The 18,743-nt window shown below is 53.3% G+C and overlaps 3 protein-coding genes across 5 annotated transcripts in view; 1 reads left to right on the forward strand and 2 right to left on the reverse strand.

The window, feature by feature from the left end:
- MAD2L2 (mitotic arrest deficient 2 like 2) overlaps positions 1-18,743 on the reverse strand; it is a 407,166-nt gene that overhangs the window by 116,636 nt on the left and 271,787 nt on the right. The window lies entirely within an intron of this gene.
- CLCN6 (chloride voltage-gated channel 6) overlaps positions 1-18,743 on the forward strand; it is a 165,558-nt gene that overhangs the window by 110,274 nt on the left and 36,541 nt on the right. The window contains exons 2-3 of the mRNA XM_050788197.1: positions 16,190-16,347; positions 17,130-17,189. Of these exons, the coding sequence (XP_050644154.1) occupies positions 16,261-16,347; positions 17,130-17,189 (147 nt within the window). The 5' untranslated portion in view covers positions 16,190-16,260. The remainder of the gene's footprint in view (positions 1-16,189; positions 16,348-17,129; positions 17,190-18,743) is intronic.
- Positions 101-16,061, reverse strand: MTHFR (methylenetetrahydrofolate reductase). 3 transcript variants are annotated; one of them, XM_050788317.1, is made up of 12 exons: positions 15,887-16,061; positions 12,915-13,163; positions 11,197-11,435; positions 10,264-10,374; positions 6,264-6,457; positions 5,170-5,420; positions 4,801-4,935; positions 4,432-4,612; positions 3,973-4,155; positions 2,368-2,469; positions 1,304-1,423; positions 101-972 (listed from the first exon to the last, which is right to left on the reverse strand). In XM_050788317.1, exons 2-12 carry the CDS (start codon positions 13,148-13,150, stop codon positions 754-756), a joined length of 1,971 nt encoding a protein of 656 aa, XP_050644274.1. In that variant the 5' UTR covers positions 13,151-13,163; positions 15,887-16,061; the 3' UTR covers positions 101-753. The 3 variants fall into 3 exon arrangements, with proteins under 3 accessions (XP_050644274.1, XP_050644265.1, XP_050644281.1); XM_050788308.1 differs by lacking the exon at positions 15,887-16,061 and adding an exon at positions 13,439-14,866; XM_050788324.1 differs by lacking the exons at positions 11,197-11,435; positions 12,915-13,163; positions 15,887-16,061 and adding an exon at positions 11,036-11,131.

The following is an 18,743-nucleotide window of genomic DNA, read 5'->3' on the forward strand; positions in this document are numbered from 1 at the left end:
TTGGCTTTTGACCGGGAACGGGGTAGCCTTAGGCCTCCACAGCCAGGGAAAAGGGGAAGGCCACGACCCCCACCAAGCACAAGGGTTCAGACTGCTGCTGTCAACCCTTAAGGGATACTTTTTCTCTCAAAGCTCAGAATAGACAACTGTGCCAGAAAGCAGCATGGTAGGTGTCAGCCCAATGCCCATCCAGGGGGCTGGTGCCATGGACGGCTAAGCGGGCAGGCAGGGCAGTGGTATGTCCCTTCACTCACAAGTAGGTGGGGCCCAGCTGCCCACCTCTAGGAGGTAGAAGGGTACAGCACTTTGCCACATCTCTTCTACGATGCCACCAGTGCCTGGCGCCCATGCGTGTTTTGCCTGTACTGCACAGGCTCCAAGTGTAAGTTCACTGGGAGTCCCAGGCTGGCTCTGGGGGCTGCCTTGGTTCGAGGGCTTAGCTGGCAACAACCACTCTCCTCGCCTTCTCAGGAGGTGCCACCCGCTGTGGTTCTCTGCAAGACGGAAGTGCTCCCCACCAAAAGAGCACAGACTCCTGGCTAGAGCAGGGAGTACTAGGTTCCCATGTGGGGCCAACTCAAGTCCAGCCAGAGCCTGGAAGCCTCACTCCAGTCTAGCTGCCATCGTCAGGTCGGGGAGTGGAGGCCAGGGGTGGGAGAGACATGAAGGAGAGTGGGATTCCCAGAGAAGTAGCATTGTGGAGGAGGAAGGTGGGACAGGAGTGGCTCCAGCGCAGGGCGTCAGGACACAGGGTCACGGAGCCTCCGTCTCTCTCTCATTCTGGGTGGGCCTGTTGAGAAGCTCAAGTGCATCTTCCACCACCTGCCACAGGCAGTTGTCCAGTGGGAAGTCATTGTCCACCAGGTTGACCAGGAAGTAGTTGTCGTGGATGTACTGGATGATCGTGCGGGATGGAGACTCCTCCTCATACAGCTTGCCCCACTGCTCAATCCACAGGGCGAAGGCCTCGTCCTACACACACACCACACACCCCCCGCAACGCACACATGCACACACGCACACACACAGACGCAAGATTAACAGGGCTCTCCAAGGGCTCTGCTCAACAGGCCATTTCCCGGAATAGAACAGGCCCACTGCCAGTATCACTTCCCACCCCTGCCCAGAAGCAAACACCCTGCGTCAGCAGTGACACGGGTGAGTGAGTCAGAGCCGGGTATGCCCTGAAGGCTGGGTCCAGCGGGCCCAGGGTGTGGCCTTCAGCACACGCTTGGGACTTGGTCCCAATCCCTCCCCAGGGTTTTCCAGGTGGGCGGGGCAAGCTTGCTCCCGGCTCCTTTACCTTCCAGAACATGAAGCTGATGGGATCCACTACGGTGGGCTGGATGATCTCTCGCCCAGGGAAGATGCCCCAAGTGACAGCATTCGGCTGCAGTTCGGGGGCATTGGTGATGTTTTCACCCTGGGGGGTGTGGTGTGGGGGTAAGACCTGGGCCAAGGACAACTGGAGTCCCAGTGCCTGGACAGCCTTGACTCACTGGGGCCATGCGGGCTTAATACCCTCTGCCTGCGCCTCCACTCCCGGCCTCCACTCTCCCTGCACCTCCAATCCCCTCTCCCTGTGCCTCCACTCCTGGCCTCCTCCACCTGCATCTATGAATGACATCTCTCTCCACACAAGCCCAAACCTAGAGGCGTCCTGGCCACTTCCCCCTCCTCCCTGAGCACCCCCTGCTCTCTCTCTGATCCATTCCCTCTTGTCTAGCCCACCTCCAGGACTGTGTTTGGCTTGGGTCACTCCAGGGGTCTCTCTGCTGGCCTCACCGGCTCTAGCCTTCCCCAGTCCCTATCATCTGTACGACGATCCACCGTTATTTGACTCAAATAAAGCAGGAACCAAGCTCCTCCATTGCTGGAGAAAGGCTCCCCTTGCATTTAGGGAAAACTCAAATTCCAGCAGGACAACCATGCCCTCTGCGGGCCTGGCCCCTGCTTAACACTCCCACCTCCTCCTGCTTGTGTTCCCGGTTTCCCCAGATGGTGCGGCTCACTGCCTCTGCCTGTCCTCTGTCCTGTCCCAGGAATACCCTTCTCTCCTGTTGGCCAACTCCTCTTTGTCCTTGGTGATTCCCACACCACCCCTCTGAGAAGCCTTCCCTGGCCTCCCAGGTGAGACATCCCTCCTCTGGATCCGACAGCATCCTCTCCTGAACTTGATTTTCCCACTTACACTGGCTGGTGGTCACACATTGATCTGCCTCCCTCACTAGGCTGGGAGCTCCTTAAGAGCAGGGGCCCAGTTCTGCCTGTATCTCTCTGTCTTGCACAATGCCTAAGGCAGGTTACGTGCTGGGTGTTTGCCAAACGAAGGGCCTGGTACTCTGGGAACCCCGGGGCCTGGCCTACCTTCACATTGACAAGGTGGTAATTAACCCGGAGCTCGTACTTCTTCAGCACTTGCAGAAGCGCTTCCGCTGTCTCACGGGAAGTGAAGAACTCTAAGTAGGCCTGTGGGAGAGACAAGTGCCTGTCACCAACCCCAGCCCTGCCAGACGCCCCTTCACCGACACCTAAGGTATCAGAACTAGTGGCGGCCATGTGGGCAGAATAATGAACTGTGGCGTTGGCACATCCATAAGCAAAGGGTGAGGGGAGTGGGGAGGTGAGTTTCTCAGTCTGGACAGGTTTGAGGGCTATTGGCCACCCCTCTCCCAATCAGTCAGGGAAGACTCCATGAAGAAGTCATTTCTGAACAGTGGCAACTGGTTTGACAAGCTGAGCCAGGAGAGAGAGGCCCCACACATTCCATCCTCCCTAGTCACTGCAAGGTGACAATGACATGACATCTCCTCTAGGACCAGTGCCTATCAGGGATTAAGCTGGGTTTACTCAAACTCATTTGCTAGAATGCTCATAATACTGGAGGCTGGGCACAGTGATCCCCCCATGAGGAAAGTGGGTTTAGCGAAGTTGAACATGTTGGCTACTCTGAAAGTAAACAGAACTGGTCCTTAAACTCAGGTCTTTCTGCTCCAGGGCCCATGGGCCTGGTTCAGAACATAATGTTAACTCCAGCAGCCCTGGGAGAAAGATGTCAACTCAGGATAGTAACAGCAGTTGCCTTTCAGGGAGTACTTCCTGCTCTTCCTATGTGCCAAGCACATTACATGCTTTGTTAGGTTTCATGCCCAGAACACAAGCTACATCCCATTTTACAGATGAGAAAACCAGGCTCAGAGAGGTCAACTGACCTGCCTCCATAGGTCTGATTTCTACTTTTTTTTTTGAGATGGAGTCTCGCTTGGTTGCCCAGGCTGGAGTGCAGTGGCATGATCTCAGCTCACTGCAACCTCTGCCTCCCGGGTTCAAGCGATTCTCCTGCCTCAGCCTCCCGAGTAGCTGCAACTACAGGCACCCGCCACCACACCCATCAAATTTTTGTATTTTTAGTAGAGACGGGGGTTCACCATGTTGGTCAGGCTGGTCTCAAACTCCTGACCTTGTGATCTGCCCACCTCGGCCTCCCAAAGTGCTGGGATCACAGGCATGAGCCACCAAGCCCAGCTGATCTTTTTTTTTTTTTTGAGACAGGGTCTCACTTTGTGGGCCAGGCTGGAGTTCAGTGGCACAAATATGGCTTACTGGAGCCTCAACCTCTTGGGCTCAAGCGATCCTCTCACCTCAGCCCCCCAAGTACCTGGGACTACAGGTGTGCACCACCATGCCTGGGTCATTTTTGTATTTTTTGTAGAGAAGGGGTTTCACCATGTTGCCCAGGCTGGTCTCGAACTCCTGGGCTCAAGTGATCCACCTGCCTCAGCCTCCCAAAGTGCTGGCCGGGCTCCGTGCCCAGCCAGGTCTGTCTGATTTAAAGCATGAGCTCCCATCCGCTCTGATCCATGCTCACTCAAAATTAAGAGCCCAGGAGAGGCAGGTTGCTCTGCCCTAAGCTCTGGGGAACCCGTGGGTGCCTGTCAAGAGAGGGGGGCACCCTGTGCCTCCCTACCACACCTTCTGGAAGACATAGCCCCCGCTGGGGCCCCAGCCCACGACGGGGTCGGAGGACGGCTTCCCGTTGATGTTGGGCTGTGAGTTGATGGTGAGGATGCCCTGGCGGTTCACCCGCAGCAGCTCCTCCTTCAGCAGGCTGGTCTCGGCTGCCAGGGGCTCATCGTTCCAGGGCAAGCAAGTCACCTGGGAGAGACGGTGAGCTGCCTGGGGCGACCATCAGGTTTGGCACCCCAAGTCCCTCTCACGGCCCACAACAAAGACCCAGCCTGTCTTTGCCTCCCTAAGCCCTTCCAGGTGGAGGCTTCCCAACTCACCCTTCTCCCTTTGCCAAGGTGCCATGTCCACAGCATGGAGAGGAGGGCACAGGGTGGGGAAGTCACAGCCCCGCAGCCTGGCCTGCAGCTGGGGTCAGGCCATGGGCAGGGGATGAAGCAGGGACCCCAGCCCAGCGTGACTCACTTTGTGACCATTCCGGTTTGGCTTTCCCGAGAGGTAGAGAACAAAGACTTCAAAGACACTTTCTTCACTGGTCAGCTCCTCCCCCCACATCTTCAGCAGCAACTCCCTGGGGGACTTGCTCTTCAGGTAGAAGAGGTAGTAGTCCTTCAGCTCCCCAAAGGCAGGGGAAGAGGAATTGCCCCTGGCAGAGGGGTGCCCAGAGGTCAGGGCACACTCCTGACAGAGGGCAGTGCCACCACAGGCCCAGGAGGCCATTCCTGTAAATCCTGTCCTGACTCCTCCCAGGTCAACCACAAGCATGCAAACAACTTCTGCCCTCCTCCTCCCAAGAACAAAGATGTGTTTGCAAGGAAGGTCTGCAGCCCTCACCAGCGGCCGTTGGGGAACTCGTCCCACTCCTGGGTACGGTAGATGTAACTCTTTGGTCTGGAGGCCCAGAAGATGGGACGTACATCTTCTTCTCGGCGCTTGGGGTGGGCGCTGAGAGCCCAGGGCAGGGGACGCCTGGGTGAGGATGGGGACAGAGAACTGAGACGAGGGACTGGCTAGAGGGGGCCGGAGGCAGGGGAGCACCACTGAGGCTGGGTTCTTCCATCTGACGCCCTCTGAGACTGGAGCCCTCGGTGTGCCCAGCTAGCCATGACACAGACATACGTCTGTACCACCGTGAGGAGCCAGCGTTGCAGCCAGGACTGCTCTTGGACCCTCCTCTGGGGATCGCTGGGCCACTGCCCTCACCTGGGGTCCTCAGTCCACATCCCCAGGCGCTTCAGCACCTCTGTGGTAGCCATCTCGCGGTTGAGGGTGTAGAAGTGGAGGCCTGGCACCAAGCCACTGGCCAGAAGCTCGTGGCACAGGCTCACAGCCAGCTCGATGCCATAGTTGCGGATGGCAGCATCATTGTCTTTGATTGGCTCAATCACGTCCTTGATCTCCTGTGGCACCTCTAGCTTGGACAGCTTCACAAGCTGCCGAAGGGAGTGGTAGCCCTGTCCAAAACATGAGGGGCTGTGGCAGCCGTCGGTCAGCCCATCTCCCACCCACTTCCGTCCTCCACACCAACCGCAGTGTCAGGCAGAGGGAGCCAGGAAAATCTGGTCATATGCCAGGAGCACACCTGAGCTTGACCTGCCATTTTCTGCCCTTTTTTTCTGTTTTTAGAGATGGGTCTCGCTGTTCTCAAATGCCAGGGTTCAAGCCATCCTCCTGCCTCAGCTTCTCAAGTGGCTGGGACTACAGGCACATGCCACTATGCCCGGCCTTTCTACTTTTTACAGAGTAGAGCAGCTGCCCTAAGCATTCTAGCCTTGGGTTGAGCCAGCCTTTTAGCACTAGATGCATCTGTTGATAACATGGTATCATCTCACCCAGTTGTCCCCATGCTGCACTGATCATCAGAACCGCCTGCCAAGCTCAAGAGGCAAAACACAAACTCCCAGGGCCTCCCTCAGATTTACTGAGTCAGAACTTCCAGGGGTGGGGCCTGGAGATCCATTTTTTGGAAAAGCTTATCAAGTGGTTCTGATGACCGCCACGTTTGGGAAACACTGGCTTAACCAGGATTTGTAAAGAGAATGAGAATCCCTTTTGGTGATGCCTGTCGGCCAAAGTACAACAAACCCCTCAATAGACACTGTTGCTGGGTTTTGGGGGGAAAATTAGAGGTAACCAAAATGGGGTGGCCAAGCAACGCTGTGCAAGTTCTGGACCTGAGAGGGGATCTGGGAAGAACTCAGTGAACTCAGCACTCCACCCAGAGCCCCCAGCCTATGCGAGGACGATGCGGTGGGAGTGGGGCGGAGGGAGCTTATGGGCCCTGCTGGGCCCCTCACCTGGATGGGAAAGATCCCGGGGACGATGGGGCAAGTGATACCCATGTCGGTGCATGCCTTCACAAAGCGGAAGAATGTGTCAGCCTCAAAGAAAAGTTGTGTGATGATGAAATCGGCTCCCGCGGACACCTTCTCCTTCAAGTGCTTCAGGTCAGCCTCAAAGCTCCCTGCTTCGGGGTGGCCTTTGGGGTAACCTGCCAATAGGGATGACAGTAGGGAGAGGCTGGCCTCCACCTGTTCAAGGTGAGGGATGAAGAGACCACAGGGACTGGGCACAGAGAGCCCTCTGCTTCGGAGGCTCCGATCTTGCACCTTCCAACAGCACAGCATAGCCTGAACTAAAACGGTAAATGGCTGGGCTCATGACTGATATGCTTCCGACCCTGGAGATGACTCTCAGGGGAGGTGGCTCAGAGCCCCCTTCCAAGAATCGGGGTGGATTGCTCCAAACTCCCACACTGTCCTACCTCGAGCAGCCAAGCAAATCTGGCCTGCACTTGGTGGCCATGGATAAGAGAAAATGCTACAGTTAGCAGAGCATCTGGGGTTGACTTTTCTTTAGGCACTAGATTAAACATTGTTAAAAAGAAAAGCTTGACTTTTCTTTAGGCACTGGATTAAACATTGTTTTTAATGTAACATTGAAATTACTCAGGGGTCCGAGACAGTGAAAAGCTAGAAACCAAGTTACACAAGAAAGAACGGAAGAAAGTGATGTTTTGTTCAAAGAAAAGAACAGATGGCAGGGTGTGGTGGCTCATGCCTGTAATCCCAGCACTTTGGGAGGCCAAGGCAGGAGGATGACCTGAGGTCAGGAGTTCGAGACCAGCCTGGCCAACACGGTGAAACCCTGTCTCTACTAAAAACACAAAAATTAGCCACGTGTGGTGGTACATGCCCATAATCCAGCTACTCAGGAGGCTGAGACAGGAAAATTGCTTGAATCCGCGAGGCAGAGGTTGCAGTGAGCTGAGATCATACCATTGCACTCTAGCCTGGGCAACGAGAGCAAAACTCTGTCTCAAAAAAAAAAAAAAAAAAAAAAAAGAAGAAAGAAAAGAGTGAAGAGAATACAGAAACTCCTCTCAAATATCCAAAGGTCTGTCCTGGGGAAAAAGGATCCACCGTAGGTGAGTTTTTTTGTTTTGTTTTGTTTCAGAGACAGGGTCTCGCTCTGTCACCCAGGCTAGAGTGCAGTCGTGCAGTCATGGCCCACTGCAGCCTCGACCTCCTGGGCACAAGTGATCCTCCCACTTCAGTCTCCTGAGTAGCTGGGACTACAGATGCATGCCACCACATCTGGCTAATTAAAAAAATTTTTTTTTAATTAATTATTTATTTTTTAGAGATGGGGTCTTGCTATCTTGCCCAGATTTGTCTGGAACTTCTGGGCTCAAGCAATCCTCCCACCTTGGCCTCCCAAAGTGCTGAGATTACAGGCATGAGCCACTGTACCCAGCTCCCTAGTCAAGTTCTTTATTAGTCATATTCTGTGTTGTTTCTAATGGCAAAACCGGCATCCGATTCAGAGAGCTGCCTAGAGTACAACAAGCCACTCACAAAACAATGAACTCCCGGAGCCTGAAAACACAGGGGCAGTGGATGCTGAAGACAGGATTCCGGAATTCCTTGGGAAGGTGAGACCAGGTGTCCCGTAGGCTCCTTACCGGCTCTGTGAACTCTCTGACCCCTTTCCTAAATGACTAAACTTACTAGCAGCCTTGCTTGGTCAGGCTAGGACGACCACAGGCCTTCACGTAACGACATGGAGTGCTGGTTTCATCAGCCCAAGCCCAGGGCAGGACCCTGAGACAGGTGGAAAGTCAAGCTGCTCTGCTCTGATAAGGCCGTTCCGTTCTTAAGAAACCCGGAGTCATCAAAAATGAATATAAAAACTATGGTTTCAAGGGGTAAGGGAGTGGGGGATAAAGCACTGGGGCTTCACACTTTCAATAAGAAAGCTGTTTTCCCAGTAGGAATTTCAGAAACAAGGCTTTTTAACAGCTGAAACGATAGCTATAATACCTAATATTACCGAACACATCTAGCATTTGATTACATATAGATTTTGCTATTTACTCTATTTTTCTATCATGAACAGCTGAGTGCTTTCTTTTTAAATTTTTTGTGTATTTTTTGTAGAGACGGACTCTCACTATGTTGCCCAGGCTGGTCTTGATCTCCTGCCTCAGTCTCCCAAAGCTCTGGGATTACAGGCATGAGCTACCATGCCCAACAGGTTGGTGTTTTCTAATTCACTGATCTTCATTACCCACTTGATCAGCAAAGTAAGAAACCATTCAGCAAACCAATCATGATCATGTAACACTGGTGCACACTCCCCCATTAACTGACTATATTGTGGCTGATACAAGCGATGACAATTTAACAGTTGGAAATGCCTGTTCTCTGACTCCTAATCAGTGCTTCCCAGACTTAACACCTAAACACCCCTGTTGACAGAATAGACATATCCATGGGGGATTAGGGACAAGGCCAAAGTCACCCACGACAAGTAATTTTCTTGAAGCCACACGGTTTTTGTTTGTTTGTTTGTTTGTTTTGAGACAGAGTCTTGCTCTGTTGCCCAGGCTACAGTGCATTGGCGTGATCTCGGCTTACTACAAGCTCCGCCTCCCAGGTTCAAGCGATTCTCCTGCCTCAGCCTACTGAGTAGCTGGGACTACAAGCACACACCACCATGCCTGGCTAATTTTTGTATTTTTAGCAGAGACGGGGTTTCACTATGTTGGACAGGATGGTCTCGAACTCCTGACCTCATGATCTGTCCATCTTGGCCTCCCAGAGTGCTAGGATTATAGGCTTGAGTCACTGCACCCGGCCTTTTTTTTTTTTTAGTTCATATCACTTTAGATACCACTCCATAACGTAGCCATGTTTAATATAAAAATGGTAGGATTTCTCCCAAAATATTGGCAAAAAACTATCATCCCAGAAAATGTGCCAATCCCGGGAATTCCTGTCCCTGGCGCACACTGCCTCGCCATACCCGAGCCCTGTCTGAGATGCCGAGGGCTCAATCCCAGCCTTTAGCTTCAAGGGTGGGAGGGAAGTCCAACCCACCCATTTCTGTTGGGTAAACCTGGTCTTGTGGCTGTGGCCAATGGTGATTCTCTCTCCTGGGAATCTGGAACGGAGGCCCATCCATTAGCCTGGGGAACTGGCTGGAGCTGACACTCAGGAGCAGGCCAGGTGTGTGGAAAAGCATGGGCATCAGGTCTCCCAGACGAAGCACAGATGTGCAGTGGGAAGTGGAGACGGGGGACCCCGTGGCACCAGAGGGAATGAGGGAGGTCCTTGCATTTTGACCTCTTCCAGTGCCTCGTGAGATCTGAGGCCATCGCCTGACCTTGGGTTCCCTGCCCTCTGGAATCCTGTTAGTAAATTTCCCTCTTTTGTGGGGTGTTTTGTTTTGTTTTCTTTGAGATGTAGTCTCACTCTGTCACTGAGGCTGGAGTGCAGTGGCACAATCTCGGCTTATTGCAACCTCCGCCTTCTGGGTCCAGGGGATTCTCCTGGCTCAGCCTCCTGAGTAGCTGGGACTACAGGTGTGCACCACCATACCCGGCTAATTTTTGTATTTTTAGTAGATGGGGTTTCGCCATGTTGGCCAGGCTGGTCTCGAACTCCAGACCTCAGGTGATCTGCCTGCCTCGGCCTCCCAAAATGCTGGGATTACAGGTGTGAGCCACTGCGCCCGGCCCCCTCTTTTGTTTTAAAGAAAAGAACAGGGCCTAGAAGCAGGCTAAGGGCACAGCCAGGCAGAGGAACAAAAAGCTAAGGGTCGATGGTGGCAGGCCCAGGAGGGGAGTAGGTGATACAAAAGGAGCAAGGACATGCTCCTTGTTCACCTCTGCATGTCCCTCATCCAGCACGGACCCATAGGTGCATCTGATCACTGTGTCCTGCACCAAACACCAACAGGCTATCTGAGCCTCCCTAGCTCCATCCCTGCCACCAGGATGATCCAGTCACTCACCTGCCACACAGAGGTCAAAGTAGTCACCAAACTCACTTCGGATGTGCTTCACCAGGTCCACTGCGTAGTTGAAGCCTCCCTCCTCCTCTTCCCACTGGTCACCTATGGGGTCTGCAGGGTTGGTGGAGGTCATGGTCACTGGGTCTCACCCAACCTCCAGAGAGCCTTTCTGTTCCCTCTACCTAGCCCTGACACCTAGGACTGCGAGTCCCTGAAAGGCAGAAACTTCGTATTATTTAGGTTTGGTTCTTCTCTTTCTAGCCCTTGGTAAGACAGTGAGAGAGAAGAAAGCAGCCCACCCGTTCAGTATTCACTGTGTGCTGACCCTGTGCTGACGGTGGAGAATAGGAGACCACTGCCACTCCTCGCTGTGCCTGGAGGACTGCAGAGCCCTTCCCTGCTTCTACCTGGGCATGCCTGCCACCCTCTCCCGTCCCACGGCCTTAGGGCTCCTGCCTCCTGGGAGAATTTTTAACTCAAGTGAAGGGGTCTTGTGGTGGGGAGCAGAAGGCCACAGGACCCCACCCCTCAGGCTCCCTCTTCCCACTCTTGGGTGGCCTGACGACAGCAGGCACCAGAGGCCTAACCGGCTATTCTCCCTCCCGGATACTCTGTGATTGGGCCAAGTGCTGGGTGCAGCCAGCAATCGATGCAGTGGTATAGGCAGGGCAGAGGGTTATCAGGCTGCGACTGCATTCCCGACGGAACTCCTACGTCGAGGTCAAGAGTTGGAAGAGGTGGCTGCCTGTGTGGGGTGCCCAGGGTGACTCACTGCCCACAACGCCTGCTGACACTACTGGCGGGGATGGGATCCTGTGGATCCTCAGCGTGGGGCCCAGGGAGCAGTAAAGGACCGTTTCAGGAACCAAGTTCAGGCTACAAGTGGCCTCTGGGAAAGCCAGAACCCAGCGTGTAGGGGTGCTGGCTCCACACCTCCCCGCAGCGCCATGATGTTCTTCAGGCCCAGCTGCTTGGCTTTGTGCAGATGGCCCGTGATCTCCTCCAGGCGCTGACAGCAGCAGGTCATGTGCAGGATGGTCTCCAGGCCACAATAGTTCACGGCGGTGCTGGCGATCATCATGGAGGAGGTCTCCTTGTCTGAGCCAGGGTCACCTGCTGGGTGCCAGGTCACATCTATAAAGAGGGGGCCGCCTGCCGCCATCCGGTCAAACCTGTAGGGGGTTTGTTTCTGAAGAGAGGTTCCAGGGGAAATACCATCCCTCACTGCCTTCCCAGGGGGCCCGGGGGTTAGAGAAGCATAAATGAAGGCTGGAGACAGACCAATCAGTGTTCATATCCTGGCTTTGCTACTTATAGCTGTATGATCTTGGGTACATTACTTAACCTCTGTGAGTTCTGTTTCCTTATTTATAAGACGCGGCAGATAATGGTAACCACTTCATAATAACACTAGGAGGCTGGGCGCAGTGGCTCACGCCTGTAATCCCAGCACTTTGGGAGGCTGAGGCAGGCGGATCATTTGAGGTCAGGAGTTCAAGACCAGCCTGGCCAACATGGTAAAACCCCATCTCTACTAAAAATACAAAAATTAGCTGGGTGTGGTGGTGGGTGCCTGTAATCCCAGCTACTTGGGAGGCAGAGGCAGGAGAATTGCTTGAGCTAGGAGGCGGAGCTTGCAGTGAGCTGAGACCACACCACTGCACTCGGGCCTGGGCTACAGAGTAAGACTCCGTCTCAAAAAAATAAAATAAAATAAAGCAACAACAACAAAAAACCATAACAACACTAGGAGAATATGACGGCAGCTGGTTCCACAGCACTTAGAACCGTGTCTGGTGTACAAACCGAATACTCAGTATATATGAGGTGCCATCGTGATCACTATTACAGAGGTAAGACACAATAACAGCGCCACCATTTTGTGAGAGCAGCACTTCAGACTTTTCACAGCGTTTGCCCATTTATTATCTCGGGTGAGTTAAGACATCGTGGTTGAGTCAGGGGAATCCTAACTGTGGCAAGCACAGCCTCGCCGTAGGAACAGTTAGAAAGAGGGTCGGCAGACTCACGTTTCTTTCATGCCACCCCCCAAGCCCTGTGCAGCAGCTTACAGTTGTGAAGACCAAGGCTAAGTTCCGAAACGAGACTCAAAAGCCTGGATGTGCACGAGTACTTGTGTTACAAGCTATCAGCGGTGTATTTAAACATCCTTGTGCGTTTAAACTTCAAAAACTTGGGAGTGACACGTGAGAAGTGCAAACAGTAAAAGCCATAAACTTTAAAAAAAAAAAAACAACTGCAATTCATGAAGTGCTAATGTAATTCAGTTGGCATTTCTAGATTTCAGGAAGCATAATCCAAATTTCTAACTTGCTGAAAACATTCTCACTGCTTTGTGACTTCCTAAACTGCACTCGTGATCCAGCCCCCAAGTTCCACCAAAGAATATACTGTGAGAATCAACATTTTTAACCCATTGAAGAGTGTGTCTAAAATACCCTTGACGCTGTGGAGGGACTTTTACAGGCAAGAGAAGCTGCAGATCAGATGACCCACTCTGCCTTCTCCTTCCTGCCTGCTCTGGCTGCTTTTTTTCTGCCAGGTTAAAGGGCAGCCCAGCCTCAGGGCTGACAGTTGGCTCCCCAGGAACCAGCACTCCCCGCCCCCACCTTAACCTTGCATCAATTTACCTTGAGATGAGATTGACAGCTCCCTCAGCAGTTCGAGGAGGGAAGAATTCCAAGGAGAACCACTTGTCACCAGATTCCATTCGCCGCCTCATCTTGTCCCGGAGTCTCTCATGCCGCTCGGGGTCCAGGCCCGGGGTGGAACATCTCGAACTGTCTTTGGAGCTCTCGCTGCTACTGCTGGCACTGCCCTCCAAACAGGGGTTGAGGCTGTCATTTCCTCTGGCTTCGTTCACCATGGCCAGGTTCCTGCTGCACAGGGTGGGGCAGGGAGCATCAGGGGGCAGGCAGCCACACCCCCGGCACATCGAGACAGCTGAGTGGCAGGTTCAAGCCGGAGGTGCTGTATTTCCACACAGGAAGAAGGCCAAAAAAGGTGACACTGCCCCCTCCCAGTGGCTCCATGCTACTCAGCTATGGCTGTCGGGGCCGCCTCACTCAAAGCCTAGCCCTCCGCTGCTGCCAGGTTCCTTGCATGCAAGGCAGCCCCCACCCGGCACTACAACGTGCTCCTCGGTGACAGCTACCTGATGGAAGGTGGCACAGAGAACCTCACACTGCCAGCCTTCGAGGCCCATATTCCTAGTGAGGGGCAGTAGTGCCCAGCTGGGAGGACCCTGGCTTTTCGATGGTCCATCTCTGTCAGCTAGGCCCAGAGTGCGTGGGGAGGGAACAGAGGCACCTTCCCCAGCGGGTGGGTGTGTTCAACTGGGCGGAGCTGCGACAAAGGAAGAGGCCTGAGCTCGAGCCAGCACAAGGGGGCGGGGGCAAGACTTCCAGGCGAGGAGGAAGGGCTGAGACTCTAGTAAGGGGAGGCGGATGGAAGGAGGGGGACTCGGGCAGAGATTGCAGGGGTTGGTGGAGATGAGGAACAGCTCACTCTGGCTGGCTCTGCCTGGAACATCTGTTACTTGAAACTGTGTGTGTGCAGGATGGAAGGGGTGAGGGTTTGACTATGCAGCCAGCTTTGTCCTGAGTTCATGCTACTCCAAAAAGACCGTGTCGTGGGTTAGAACTGGACGCTGGCCATATTCCAAAAATAGCCGGACCCAAGTTCAGTAAGGGCACAAATTTCTCAGAACAAAAGCTGCCCCATCTGTGCTTGCCTTGCAGGCTGGTCTTCTTACACACAACAGAATTCAATTAAAATCATCACAGGGACCCAGCTACTGGGAAGGCTGAGGCAGAAGGATCACCTGAGTCCAGGAGTTCAAGGCCAGCCTGGGCAACATAGTGAGACTCCATCTCTTAAAAAAACAAAAAACACACCTGTAATCCCAGCACTTTGGGAGGCCGAGGCGGGTGGATCACCTAAGGCCAGGAGTTTGAGACCAGTCTGACCAACATGGTGAAACCCCGACTCTACTAAAAATATAAAAATTAGCCTGGCTTGGTGGTGGGCGCCTGTAATCCCAGCTACTCGGGAGGATGAGGCAGGAGAATCGCTTGAATCTGGAAGGCAGAGATTGCGGTGAACGGAGATTGCACCACTGCACTCCAGCCTGGGGCACAAGAGCGAAAAAAAACAGAAACAAGTAATCAGAGCCACCAGGGCACAGTCAGGCCAACAGAGGGCATAGTGCCATCTGGCAGTCTGGTGAAGAAAATAAGACAAACACTTAAAAAAACAAAACACTTGCACAGCAATGGGCAAACACACAGTAGTGAATCAGTGTGTGGTAACATGGCACAACAGAGGAAAGACCAGGTCAGGTTCATTTCTTTCAGACTGTCCACCACTAACCCCGTGTACCTAACCATTTGGGGTCTTAGACTCTTTTGACAATCTGATTAAATGCATTGCTTCTCACCCCTGAAATACACGCACAGGAGCACAGACTATGCGTGGATGCATCCAAAGACAAGGAGTTGATTCCAGACTAAGAACCCTGAAAGAAAGCCAAAGCTTTCTCCCCCTAGGGCTACTCTCTTTCATTCAGACCTCAAACTCCAGATTCTCAGTGGGGATGGCGGTGGGGAGTGAGGAATGGGGGATGGGGGTGGGGTGGGGAGAGGGGTAACAGCAAGAGCAGCCAGTTGGCCTTTCTCCAGCATTTAAGGGAGCACCTTGTTAATTGCCTGCTGGAACAGAACCTAGAGTGGGAGGAGGCTGAACCACCTGCAAACCCTCTGATTTTCAAAGACTTATTGCATTCCTAGTATATGCCAGGCACGTGCCATATTTGTAAGCCAACACCCACGATTTATCCGTTACCAGCTGGATTCCCATAGCACCCTGGGTTGTAACTGGGTTAAAGGCCTGTCTCCTTTCTCTTTTCCCAGTTCCCTGAGACCAGGACCGGTGTCCTGCCTGGAGTATCCCCAGAGTTTGGCACACGGTGATAGCCAGCATTCACTGAGCGCCAAAGGGCCAGGCGCTGCCAGTCTCTTAAAATAAGCCTCTGTCATTTACTGAGCACCTAGTCTGCGCCAAGCACTGGGACACTAAGCCCACGACTCCCAGAAAGGTCCCGGTGGACCCCCGTGCGCAGCGGGACGCAGCGGGCGCCAGGGACCGCAGTGCCCCGGGCCCAGCGCTCTTCTCCAGGTGCTCGCCGTGGAGGCAGGTTTAAAAGGCAGGAGCCGGAAGCCGTCTCGGCGCCCAGATGGCCGAGAATCGAGTCACCAGGTCACTGGGTCACCGATGGGGGCGAGGACACGGGCCTGGGCCGGTCAGGGGGGCGGGATCGTCACCTCTGGCTCAGGGGCCCCTCATTCCAGGGGCCCCTCCGTCCAGGCAGGGGGCGAAAGTGGGTCTTCGCCTGAGGGTTGACGGTCGCTGGAGGTGGTAGCCATTGGGAGTTACACTAATTCCGCGAAGGGTGCGCGGAGGGGGGCGGCAGCCCTTCCCAAGAAAAGAGGCAGGCAGGCCGGCCTCCAGCGCCCCCCGCCCACGAGCACGTCCTTGCCCCCGGGATGTTGTTCGTCGGCTCCGGGATCTCCCTCCCGGCGACCCCGGCCTCGCCGACACTCACCCTTCAGTCCCGGGTGACTCAGAACGCTCGCCCGCCGGCCGCACCAGCGTGGCCTCTGTAGGGGCGGGGAACGCAATGAGGGGCGAGGCGCAAGTGTCAGGTTGCTGGAGAGGCGGGCCCGACAGGGCGGAAACCACTGGTGCGGGTGACCGGAAGCCCCGCCTCCAACATGGCCGCGCCCACGGGTCTCTTTGGAGGCCGTGTCTTTACCGTCATGTGACGCGAGCCGTCGCCCCACCCGTCTGCAGCCACTCCCGTTCTCAGTCCCAGAGCTCGAGAGGGCCACGTGACCGTCCCGGGACCAGTCACGTGAGGCGCAGATCCTGGGTGGGAGGGGGTGGTAGAGGGGTCCAGAGTGGCAGTAAAGGAGGAAGATGGCGGGGTGCAGGGGGTCTCTGTGCTGCTGTTGCAGGTGGTGCTGCTGCTGCGGTGAGCGTGAGACCCGCACCCCCGAGGAGCTGGTAAGGAGCGGGCGGAGTCGGGCTGGGGAGGGGGCGGTTGCTAAGGGACTGCGAGAGGCGTTGCCGGGGGTGGGGCCGGGCCAATCTGGGCCTGCAGGTGGCAGCCGGTGGGGTCTGGGGACCGCAGTCCCGGCTCTCGAAGCGTCTACCCTGCTTCATGTGCCTAAGTCTGGGGTCTTTTCTCATAACCGCTCCTGGAATCTGAGGGAGAATCCAGGCCAGCTCCAGTAAATCCCACCCATGTTTCCTTTTATTTCCATCTGAAAAGAGTTTGGAATGAAACAAGCGTTTTCAGAATGAGCTTCCTCACAGGACTTTGTGCTTATCATGCGGCTGTTTTAGCTTCCCCAGTTCTTTCTTACTCTATCCCTCACCCTTTCTGGGTCACTGACAGTCCAGCTTCCCCTTGCAAAGCGTCCTGGGAAAACCCGAGTTGTGTTCCCAGAGTTGACAAGTCCTCTCTGATTTCAGATACGTCACATTGTCAAATGGAACCTGAATTTTTACTCCCCTCTTCAGCTGGCATTGGACATCTTTGAGGTGTCCTGAGGAGGAGGGTGGTTATTTGGAGACTCTATGAGTGGAAATGAAGAGCTCAGCCGATGGCTGTAGATCTCACCCACATGGTCCCTCACCTCCGAAAGGTTTTTTTTAAGGGCTGATTCCTATTTGATAATGGCTCCAGGTGATGTGGAAGCTAGCCACTGATTTCAGTAAATACTTCTACCTCCTTCCACTCTTAACCACTAAAAAGGGCTCCCTCTGCGGATCTGTTTTTCTAGACCATCCTTGGAGAAACACAGGAGGAGGAGGATGAGATTCTTCCAAGGAAAGACTATGAGGTGAGCTCCTTTGATACTGCTTGGGTAACTAAAGTAGTGAGTGGCCTGGTCACTTCAGGCCGAAACATTATGATTCCAACCAGAGATGCTGTTTGACCTTCTGTCCCAGGGAGTGAGTGAGTAAGAAAACTTGCTTCTGGGAAAGAGACTGTTTAGCAAGCCCTTTTCTCACCTTAACCCCAAAACAAAGTCTAGTGTTTTTACACGTTTATAAATCTGTGGCACCTTCATCTGGGTAGAGTATGTATTTGCCATTAAACTGTTTGCTTTTACAGCTTACAGAGAGACCTAGAGTGAAAGGCACTGGCAGTATGTGCTCCTAACAGGTGTGTGCTCATAAACTGTTAAGGAGGCCTTGCTTCTCTTCTAGGAGAGCTTGCTTTTCAGATATTTTCTTGCTCAAGCAGCTTGTCTCTGACATGTTCTTGATTGAAGTTCCAACTTTCATCTATGGGATTGTTAGAGGGTGTGTTTTTAGTAAAACCAACACTTCTGGGGGGAAACAACATGTGTGACTTTTTATCATTAAATTCTTAAACTGTATACTTAAAGAAGGTAGACAAAAGCCAATAACCCCATTCATTAAAAGATAACTATTAACACCTTACTAAGTATCTTTCTACATCCTTACCCATGCTTTTATATATATGATACATGCTTTTTTTAAGTAACAAAAATGAGATTCCACTAAATCATCTATTTTAACCTGTCCCACTCACCACCTTTATTATACTTTTTGTATCACTAGGTAATTTTCCACAACCAATTAATTTTTTTTTTTTTGAGACAGAGTCTCACTCTTCCAGGCTGTAGTGCAGTGGCACAATCTCCGCTCACTGCAACCTCCGCCTCCTGGGTTCAAGTGATTCTCCTGCCTTAGCCTCCTGAGTAGCTGGGATTACAGGCGCATGCCACCACGCCCAGCTATTTTTTGTATTTTTAGTAGAGTCAGGGTTTCACCATGTTGGTCAGGCTGGTCTCACACTCCTAATCTGCCCGCCTCAACCTCCCAAAGTGCTGGGATTACAGTTGTGAGCCACCATGCCTGGCCCACAATCTGTTTTTAAACAGGAATAGTATTTTATTGTGCCACAATGTATTTACTCTGTCTTGGGTTTCTTCCAACTTTTTTGTATCACGAACTGCATAGTGGTGAACATCCATCTATCCATCTATCCTTTCCTGTCCATCTTTAATTTCTTCCACTTCTTGGAATTAATCATGTATATATCTAGTGTGTTTTAAAAATGTCATATGGGGCTGGGCGTGGTGGCTCATGCCTGTAATCCCAGCACTTTGGGAGACCGAGGTGGTGGATCACCTGAGGTCAGGAACAGCCTGGCAAACATGGCAAAACCCCATCTCTACTAAAAGTACAAAAATTAGCTGGGCGCGGCGACACAAGCTGGTAATCCCAGCTACTCGGGAGGCTGAGGTGAGAGAATCCCTTGAACCCGGGAGGCGGAGATTGCAGTGAGCCGAGATTGCGCCACTGCACTCCAGCCTGAGCGACAGAGCAAAACTCTGTCTCAAAAAAAAATAAAGAGTCATATG

Source organism: Macaca thibetana, chromosome 1 (assembly GCF_024542745.1).
Source record: "Macaca thibetana thibetana isolate TM-01 chromosome 1, ASM2454274v1, whole genome shotgun sequence".
Lineage (NCBI taxonomy): Eukaryota > Metazoa > Chordata > Mammalia > Primates > Cercopithecidae > Macaca > Macaca thibetana.

Excerpts from the sequence above, each read along its gene's own strand:
- MTHFR (XM_050788308.1), bottom strand. The coding sequence starts at position 13,548 with ATGGACCATCGAAAAGCCAGGGTCCTCCCAGCTGGGCACTACTGCCCC. Across the intron at positions 4,613-4,800 it reads GAGTTCCCCAACGGCCGCTG|GGGCAATTCCTCTTCCCCTG; the intron begins GTGAGGGCTGCA and ends CCCCTCTGCCAG. Across the intron at positions 4,156-4,431 it reads CAAACCGGAATGGTCACAAA|GTGACTTGCTTGCCCTGGAA; the intron begins GTGAGTCACGCT and ends CGTCTCTCCCAG.